At 32.7% G+C, this 10896-nt stretch overlaps 1 protein-coding gene across 1 annotated transcript in view; it reads left to right on the forward strand.

Annotated features, from left to right (window-relative positions):
* The window catches only part of LOC111621524 (protein UBASH3A homolog), a 139358-nt gene that overhangs the window by 91103 nt on the left and 37359 nt on the right, over positions 1–10896 (forward strand). Inside the window, exon 7 of the mRNA XM_023363682.1 lies at positions 4670–4878. Coding sequence (XP_023219450.1) covers positions 4670–4878 — 209 coding nt within the window. The remainder of the gene's footprint in view (positions 1–4669; positions 4879–10896) is intronic.

A 10896-nucleotide genomic window follows, 5' to 3' on the forward strand; every position in this document is an offset into this window, starting at 1 on the left:
GACTTTTTTCCTATTACTCAATGTTATTGATGCTTATCTTTTGGTCACGTAGCAAAAAATTGTACCTCAACAGACAATGTGTGTAGTCATTGTAATGAGAATCATCTATATAAAAACTGCCAGAACAAACATAATTCACCGAAGTGTGCCAATTGTTTATGAGAAAACACAGCACATAACTGTCATAATACAATGGATAAAACTTGTCCAGTATATCTTAAGGAAAAAACCAAATTTCAACAAAGGATTAATTATCATATATAGATATTTGCATAGACTACTTTACATCTTTGTACATCATCAAGTATACTGTTGTATTCTGAATACTTTGATTTATTTATAATAGTCTGTTTTTCTAAAAATCAAAGGACACATTACTCAACGTTAGTGTTGGCCTCAACTTTGGAGAGTTGCTGTTTGTTGTATATTTTTATTGTGATTTGTGAACACATGTTTCACGACTATGATAAAATTTGTTTACTCTTCGCTAATAATAGCAACTCACTGAGTATGTATGTAGTTGTATAGTTGTATATAGTTACTGTATTTAAAGTTAAGCCAACTTTGTTTTCTTACATATTGCTTTTTATATTTATGATATTGATATATCCTATGTACAGTCGACCCCCCTATAAGACGGTAGATACGTTCCATTCTTTATGAATCGATTTCTTACGAGTCCTTGCCAACCACAGCCCGACACGTGTGAAGTTTACGGACTACGGCTGTTTGAAAGGTTTTCTTCCGTAAAATTAATCGATTCTAGACTAATCCGACTCAACATTTCCAAAATACGTATATTTTTTTGGGGGAATAATCCGTATAAACTACGCTATAAACAAAAAATTGTAAGATTACTTATCGAGTGTGCACCATTCGACATCACCGTTGCTCAAGCTTGTTTTCGTCGCGGAGCAGCGCACCAAACCGCGGCCGACTTTTGATAACTTATTTTACTGCGAAAACTTTGTTGAACTTTGGAGACATCATTAATATAAATAATTTTTATGGCCGTTGAATAAGAAATGTTTATTTCACAAGAAATGTATAAAATTACAGTACTGTATTAGACTTACGGTACCTAATTTACATACTGTACAGACGATAGTATTCTCTCCATAGCGTGGCGCTGGACGGTGGAAAGTAGTTCGGCTGCTCAATGATGTTTTACGTAGTTATAGAAGTTTTTTTACCGTTTTATACGGATACCATCGCAATTTTTTCGCCGTCTTATAGGAATCGTAATTATAGGAACCCATTTTATAGGGGGGTCTACTGTATTTATTTCATGTTATGTTACATTAACAGTTATATATATTATGTATTTATAGTTTAGTATTTTATTGTATGTATATAGTTGTATATAGTATACATTTTATTTTATTTTATTTCATTTCTTCATCATTAGTCCATTGTGTATAACATGTACTTCTGAGTATTGCTATTGTATTGAGTTTAGCCGGTAATGCTTTCTGCAGGGCCAGCCTGTATATATATATATATATATATAAAAATATATATATTTATATGTACAATAAATAATAATGAATGAATGAATGAGTTTCTACAAGTTGGATGTAGTTGCTCTTTATCCCTCGGTACTGCAGTTTGAGGCTGTTATGCTTGCTAATGCGCTACTAATCAAGAAGGGCTTTACAGCGCAAGAAGTTTTAGAGTTACGCGAAGCTCTACTTTTTATTTCCAAAAATAATTATTTCCAGTTCAAGGGCAAAGTATATCTACAGCAGCATGGAGTCCCAGTGGGCTCAGCACTTTCAGCGGTTTTGGCAGAATTGATCATGAGGAATACTGAATTCAAGGTTTTTAGCTTTCTCCTCACGATAGCATATCTGCTGAATATGATGGAAATAAAGCCAAGTGTTTATTTATAACTCAAATGCGAGTTCAAAGTCCAATGTATTCAAAAAACATGGTTTCGAAGACAGCATATCTGCTGTTATACTTTAGATACATTGATGATATTCTAGTAGGTTGGCAGGATATCCATGGAGATTTCCTTGCCTTCAAAGATTTTCTCATGACTGTTTATCCCACAATTAATTTTACTTGGGAAAAAGACAATGAAAGAGAAATTGCATTTTGGATCTAAAAATTACTAAATCCTGGGATACTATACTGTATTCCGTATTCCACAAATTCAGCGGTGTTCCTCCCCTAATCCCTGCTACAGCATACCACCCGCAACATTACATCAATGCGGCAATTGCCCCTTTAATCAGAAGGGCCTTTCTGTTATCTTCCAGTCAAGCTGCTATTGATACTGAGCTTAATGCTATTTGCTCTGCGGTAAATGAGGTGGGCTATACTAATGCCAAGTTTATGTACATCTTAAATAAGGTAAAAACATCACTTTTTTCCGCCACTACACTACATCTCCCAAAAGAATCCACAATAGTTCTTCCTGTGCTACTGTTTTGTGGTCATGTCACTATCCGTATTTGCCGTATTTTAGGCGATGTGCACTTTTTCTGCCAGTTTCTCTGCAGCCAAGTCTTAGGAGGTTGCTATCCAGCAACAGAGATCCTACTTCCACGCTAGAAAGATCTGGGGTTTATTCTATCCCACTGGAAAATATGTTGAGTGGTCACACCCACTATATTGGCGCGACAACCAGAATGTAGTCTTATCGTATTTCGGAACATCACTGTTCTATCAGGGCAGGCAAGAGCGAAACTGAGCTTGTTAGAATGGTGTTGCAACACCAACACACCCCGTTATGGGGCCAGGTGGTCATTCTAAGACATTGTAATAACAGAAGCCTCGTGTATATTTGGGAGGCCCTCCTTACCAACATACTAAATCCATGCAACCCCACACTTGATTTGCCTCCTTTGTGGGTTAACTTGTATAACTGCCTAAAACAATGTATCTAGCTGCACAGTTTGGAGGCTTATAGCACATGCACATTATAACCGTGCGTGTTTTTATTTAAATTCTTTTTTCTTACATTATACTGTTGCTTTCGTTCCAAAACATTAATACCGTTGGAATAATTTGATATTCATATTCAAAAAAGGACTAACCATTTTTAATGACCTGACGAAGACGAAAATAACTATCGTCAAAAGCGCTTGTTGATCTAGCGACATTCATTTGTAATTTAATGCCTATATGTTAAGAAGTTTCTCCTAGTAAACAATTGGCATGCTGTCCATATCTGAATTATAGTTAGACTAAAAACTAAAGGATAAATGTAAAAACAGGTCATAAAACACTTTCAGTTTAGTTTCAACAATTTAATAGGTGATTCACTTGAGCAATAATAATTTTCCCAGTCATTAAGTACTCCATACTACACAGGACAAAAATTTACTCGTTATAGTTGTAAAGTTGCTTTAATTGTGAATATTTACATGTAAATATATTTTAACTGAAAACAAAATGAAGATTTGCTTACAGTAACTATGATGAACTTACTATAACTACTCATAAAAATAAAAATCAAGACTATTATAATAAACATAATGATATCAAATATCAAATTATTTAGTACTTTAATTGAAATGTTGCAAAAAATAATTTATAAATTCTGGTGTTTTAATTTATCTTTGTGGGCTGTTTTTTTTTCAAGCTCTGATGGTCCATAAAACAAAGACAAATGTAAATAACAAAATGAATTTATTACTAAAAGTTAGGTACAAACATGGTTACTTTTCATCATAAATCACTGTGAAGATTGAGGAATTTGTCATATCTGTGGACGAACTTTTCCATCCCCTTGTCATAGAATGTTGCCCCCAGTAAATTGAGATGGCCTTAACAATGTTGTTTTGAAGATCCTCATTAGTCTTAAACTTCTACCCTGCTACCACTTTTTCAGTTCAGGAAAGAGGTGGAAGTCTTCACACATTAAAAAGTTTTAAGCTGGGTGGAAGTCTTCATCACCTTTAAAACACCCAGCATATAGCCTTGATTTAGTGCCGAGAGACTTCCATTTGTTTCCTGAACAGGAAAAGTGGCTAGGAGGACATTTTTCCTGACAAGGGGATGGAAAAGCTCATCCACAGATATGACAAATGCCTCAGTGCCTCAATCTTCAGTGATTATGTCAAAAAGTAACCATGTTTGTACCTAACTTTTAGTAATAAATTCATTTTGTTATTTACACTTGTCTTTGTTTTATGGACCATCAGAGCTTGAAAAAAAACAGCCTACATATATATGTTACTGGCTAAACCTGATTTCAGGCCAAACTAGTTTGTCCTACGCATGTCAGGATATACTAGTTTAGCCTAGGACAATCTAGTTTGGCCTAAATACTTTAGGCTTAACTAGTTTGTCTTAGGCCAAACTAATTTAGAATTATTATTTAAGTCAGTCAAGAATAATGAAGATGAGGATGCTTTTATTTTTATTAATAAACATATGCAATTTTTTAAGTTAAGCTTGTTTTTAGTTAAATTTATATTTATATAAAAATGGATAATTTTCTTTCTAAATAGAATTACTGAATAGAAATGTGAAATACGATAGTAAATAGATATTAGATGATTAAAAAAAAAAAGAGTAAGAAATTATAAATATTAGATCTACCAAATATTTATCTCAAAGTATATTTTCATGATAGGGCTTTAATTTTTAATAAAAAAATCTGATAGTTTGCTGAAATGTATTCAATATGGATTTTTAATAATTTAAATAATTTTAGGTGCACAAAGTGTTATATTCTCATGTTCCACAAGAACAAGATGAATTAGAACTTTTAATTGGTGATTATGTTTATGTTAATCCTGATCAAATCAATAGTTCTGTTGATGGTTGGGTAGAAGGAACATCATGGTTAACTGGCTGTACAGGATTCCTTCCAATAAATTATATTGAAAGATCAGCTGAATCTGATGCTTGGACCTTACACAGGTAATATCATATTATTTAACATTTTTTTAAATTACAAATTCTCATTGTTTAATATTTTAAAATATATATCTTTTGTAGTATTGGAGTTTTTAAGAGTAATTTATTTCATAAATGTTTAGAGTAGCAAATATTTTAATAAAATTATGATTATAAAACCTGCTTTTAATAGAGATAAGAGAGAAACTATAATGTTAGATCCATATCACACACAAACACCTTTCTTTTCTAGCAAATCAAGTTTTGACTAATATTTTCAGCCCTTTTGATAGGTTTTTCTCAGATTACACCCATACAAAAGAGAATGCTTGTTCAACTTTGATTACAAGTTTTAATAATCTCAAACAGACTAAGTATTAAATATTTAAAGAGAATGTATGGTTTTGAACATAAATTTTAATAACTCTTTTATGTGGGTGTAACATGAGAAAAGATCTATCACTCAGGCCAAAAACATTAGTCAAATTTCTATCCTGTATTTATGACATACAGTCAACCCCCCATAACGCAGTAGATACATTCCGCTTTATAAGAATTTCGCATTGTAGGAATCTCAAATACATGAGCCAATCATAGCCCGGCACGTGTGCAGTTTACGGACTATGGCTGTTTGAAAGGTTTTCTTCTATAAAATTAATCAATTCTAGACTAATTTCACTCAACATTTCCAAAATACGTATAATTTTTTGGGAATAATTCGTATAAACTATGCTATAAACAAAAAATTGTAGGATTACTTACTGAGTGTGCACCATTCAACCACACCATTGCTTAAGCTTGTTTTCATCGCAGAGCAGTGCACCAAACGGCAGGCCCGTTTTCTGATAAGTTATTTTTCTGTGAAAAATTCATTGAATTTTGGAGACATCATTAATAGAAATAATTTTTATAATCGTTGAATAAGAAATGTTTTTTCACAAGAAATGTATAAAATTACACTACTGTATTAGACTTACAGTACCTAATTTAGGCCTATATACTGTACAGATGATAGTAAACTCAACTTACACACCTAAACTCTCCATAGCGTGTAAGTAGTTCGGCTTAAGAGACTCGTAGCGTGTAAGTAGTTCGGTAAAAGAGACTCGTAAAATGTGGTAAAACGTCATCACCAACTTGTGTCGTGACAGGATTGGTTCAGATTTGACCAATCCTGTCATGACACAAGTTGGCGATGACGTTTTACTGCATTTTACGAGTCTCTTTTAGTGTCTTTATGCGAATACGGTCGCAATTTTTTCGCCGCGATATGTGAATCTGCATTATATGAACTTGCGTTATAGGGGGGTCTACTGTATATCATTTTGTTTAGTCTGTTTATTTAAGAAATATGGATATTTTATTTCCATTAAACTACAAGCATCCCTTTTACATAGAATAGAGAATGTTATTCTTTGCTAGAAAAGTCAGTGGAACCTCACTTAACGAGCATAATTCATTCCAGAATCATACTCGTAATGCAAAACACTCGTTAAGTGAAACAATTTTTCCTAAGAAACTAATGTAAAATATGATAATGCGTTCCACACCGAAAAAATACTCAAATATTTTATGTATAACTTTTATTCAAAGAAAATTGTACAATGTGCATTGTTAAGAGTGTGAATTATCATCATCATTTCTTCTAGTGCAGAATGAACCAACCTGGAATGTGAATTTGATTTGCAGATAACAAAAAAAAAAAAAAAAAAATAACACAGATAATGTGTGTGATAAACATGTCAAACAATATGCCAAATTCTTGGGCTATGTAAAGGCTATAATTAAATAATAGAAATTAATTAATTTGACTAGAGGTAGGCATAAATTTAATACGAGACAGAAGCAATTATGCTTCCGTCTCGTATTAAATTTAATAATTATAAATAGTTAATTCAAACATTCCTAAAATTTAATTTGGAATTGGTCATATATCATTTGCTAGAGGTGCTCTAAGATGCTAGAGGAACAAGTGCTAAACACAGACTGAAGGAGCATGCGCACAATTTGGGACTTTTCCTCTCCTCGTCACTTGTTATGCAAAATATTGCTCCTTGAGCGAGGCAAATTTTTTCAATTTATTTTGCTCAAGTGAAACACTCATTATGCGAGGTTCCACTGTATTTATAAAATCTCCATTAGGTGTGATTCATTAAACTCTAATTTCTATCACATAGTGGCTACATCTAGAATGTTTTACAATAGGTTATCTGAGCACATGGAAGATATTTTGCACAGAAAGTATACTATGAAACTGATTTTAAAACTGTTATTTTTTAATTATGAGTCTTTATGGTTAGATGCTAGCCTGCTTCATAAGTGCAGCATTGTAATGTGTTATTTATATTTAGGTAATTGTCATTAAATCAAAATTCAAAAAATCACAACTTCAAATTATTGAGTTTCGAATTATCCAAGATATACATATTCTGTACAATATATCAAATGCCATGTAACTGATGTGTGAGATTCTAGAGGGGGGTAATTAGGTAATTAAATTAATTAGTTCAAACAGAAGAGAGGTGGGAAAACAGATGTAATTTATTAATCAAATGGAATACAGCTATGTAAACTGAATGCTATTTTTGTTAGTTAATTAATAGTAATATAAACAAGTAAAACGGCAAAGCTGTATTTGTGACAAGACTATGTTTCGAAGACTCACTGCTAAGCAGGATCACTTCGACACTCACGACCAGGATTGTCACTCGCAACATATGAAAGTACTTGGGTCTGGATGGGAAAAACCCAGATTTACGCAGAAAAATTCATGATTAAAATGTAATTATAAATACTTTATCATAGTACATTCATGCTGTTATAATTACAGACACTATAATACAAATTTAAAAAATTGTTTATTATCTAATTTACACAGTAGTTAATGTTATTTCACAGCTATTCTGTTCTTCTTTTTCCATTAACAGGTACTGCACAATATTTATGTTCTTCTTGTCGCTTTTTATACCTTTGGTGGCAAACTTTTTGTACTGCATCTCTAATTAGTTCAGATTCGGGTTCATACAGCGAACTTCTAAGATTTTTCCTACTGATCGCTTGTTTAGCAAGCAACCTGTTCTTTGATGATTCAATAGTTAAATTAACCCCAGTGTTTTTGAAATTGTTGTATTAATTTCAAAATACATGTAAACCATTCGGATTTTTAAGTAGCTGGAGTTAAGATGTTGCTGTTTGTGTCGTGATAGCAGATCATTGCGGGGTATGATTTTATAACTTGAGCAGGTGCTTATATGTATCTGAGTGTTTTTAACTCCACGTGATTCAGAATTCAGCGAACAAAGTGCTAAGCTTTTTGTTTTTGTTTATAAAATCTAAAATTTTTTTATTATTTAAGTCATTTTATTTCAATAAATATAAAATGACTTATATCATTATCCTGTTTCTTATGANGATTTTTTGTATGTTTTTTAATTGGTTGATGATTGATTCTATCAACTAATTTGTCAATTGTTTGATTGTATTAACTTGATTCTTCAGATATCAAAAATTAAATAAAGAACATTATGTTAATTTAAGTGTACAGAAACATTGCTGTTGTTCCAGCAAAGATCTTATTTTCACTTTACCGAGTGCCTAGTAGGTAATTTGCAGATTATCTAGATAATCTGCACATTTCCTAGGCAATTTGAGAAATAGAACAATTTTAGCAACTTTAACAGATCACCCTAGTTAATCTGCAGATTAGCTAGGTAATGTACATGTGACCGAAGGGTCGGCACTTCTTTGGTGCCCTGTCAGGATGACACCACCGCGTCTCGGCGGACACGGAAGCCACGTTATTTAGGTCACGCGAGTGGTCATGTAACGGAGCGATCAGAGTCGAGATAGAAGGAGAGACAACGCACCGGAAGTGATTTACTCAGACGCTTTTTTAACGTAACAACTGTTTAATGGTTAACGATAGNAATGCTAACCCCCTGTAACAAGATTTTTTCTTACTACAATAAAACTATGTTGTTATCTATTTATTTATGTTTTCAAGATTGTGCATGATATCACAATTTATAGTATAGGTGTAATTTGATATGTTTCTGGTTGATTAATTTTGACTTCAATTTTGTATTTATAATTTTTTTGTAATTTCTGAAGTCACTGAGAACCAGGAAGAAAAAATTTTTTCTGAACTTATATTTTTCTTTGAGGATACAGTTTTGTTGAATATATATTTTCCCTCCTCCCGACATCAATTAGTAGCCTAAGTTTTTGTGTTCATGCTAAAATGAAAAGGGAATTGACAATTTAGATCAGCTCAATTAAACAATCTTCTCACATTATTATTGAATAATGATGTGAGAAGATTGTTTCTGCTACCTGGACCTCTGTCTGATCTTTGATTCCAGAACTATTAATTATTGGCAATCAGGCAATTAATATGGCAATCAGCTGGCTATAGTTAATTAATTAAAATAGCCAGCTGATTGCCATAGTGGTAAGTTTTAGGTCAGGATGTTGAGTTGTCCCTAGTCAGCACTGTGAGTAACCAGTATGGTTATACAGTCAAACCATGGTTTACAAACTTAATTTATTCCTAAAAGTTGTTTGGAAACTGGTTTGTTCTCAAACTGAAACAAATTTTACATAAGAAACAGTGTAAAATAGATTAATTCATTCCCGACCCCCAAAACCAAGCCTTCTTTACCTTTTTAGCAGCATTTCATACATAAAAAATGCCTACAAATGCAATATAATATAATATTATTTATATACACACCAGTGAGATANTTTGGAGAAAAATGACAATTTCTCCAATGACGACATTTTTCTTCCTGACAGTGACTACGAATCAGATCATCTGAGAATGAAATCAGTCCATGATAGTGAAGTAGATGCCAAAGAGTTACTGGCAAACACAGAATCATCTGTCATCAGATTCTGTATAATTTACTATGTAAAAATGGAACCACTGAATGGTTTAAAGCAGTGGTCCCCAACCTTTATATCGCCACGGACCGGTCAACGTTTGATAACTTTACCACGGCCCACTGAGGGGGGACATTGATTGTTCATATTTTAGATTGATTTAATTTAATAATTTTAATTTAACTGTATTTAAACATGCCTTCAAAATAAAATACAGTTACACCAAAAAATGAATATAATGTTATTTAACATTTTAACTCACTAGAATGCTAAATCAATGAAAATCCTGAGCTTGTTTCTTTGCAACGAGACAGTTCCATCTGGGGGTAATAGGAGACAATGACACCTGAAGTGTGTTTCTTATGTCCAGTTTATTCCGTTGTTCTGTTGTCTATTAAAAGTCACACAAACCCAAGACAAATACACCATAGTAAATAAAATGGAAATAATTTAATGTTCCTTGGGCGGCCCGGTACCATCTGATCCACAGACCGGTACCAGTCTGCGGCTGGGGGTTGGGGACCACTAGTTTAAAGAACCAATGTTGATACTAGAAATGACTGTATAACATTACCACATATTGATTTTTTTTCTGTTGATTTGTTGTAAAATTTAATGTTTAGATGCTAAACTTTTAAATGTATAACGTAGTTTGATGTTTAATGAACTTTTTTCTTAATTCTTCCCTATTAGTTGACATTTTTGCTTATCTGACGTTTTGCCTGCCCGTTTAAGTTGGATAATCCAGACACTACTGTATGTATATGTAATGTCATATTTAAAAAAAAACCCATATTTTACGAAAATTAGAAAAAAAACCTAGAAACCAAGAGAAGGTCAAAAAAACCCAGATCTGGGTTTTAAAACCAAGAAGTGGTAACCCTGCTCACAACAGGTCTCATTCTCATTCTCCAATTTTCTTTGGTATTGCTGGTTTTGAGTGCAATCTTTGAAACTTTGCCGGCCATGAGGTTGTCCATGATGTATTTTCGGTGAAATTAACCTATCCAATTTCAAAATTTCTCTCTGTTGTGTGTCACTTTGGGTTGAATTTTTGCTGATGCCTAACGAAAATTTCCTGTTTTTCAAAAAAATAATCATGGCTCGTTGTATCGTTCAAAATTATTTTATTATTTGGTTCAAAAAAAATATATATATATA

Source organism: Centruroides sculpturatus, unplaced genomic scaffold, assembly GCF_000671375.1.
Source record: "Centruroides sculpturatus isolate CEXI.00-Female unplaced genomic scaffold, Cexi_2.0 scaffold222, whole genome shotgun sequence".
Taxonomy (NCBI): Eukaryota; Metazoa; Arthropoda; class Arachnida; order Scorpiones; family Buthidae; genus Centruroides; species Centruroides sculpturatus.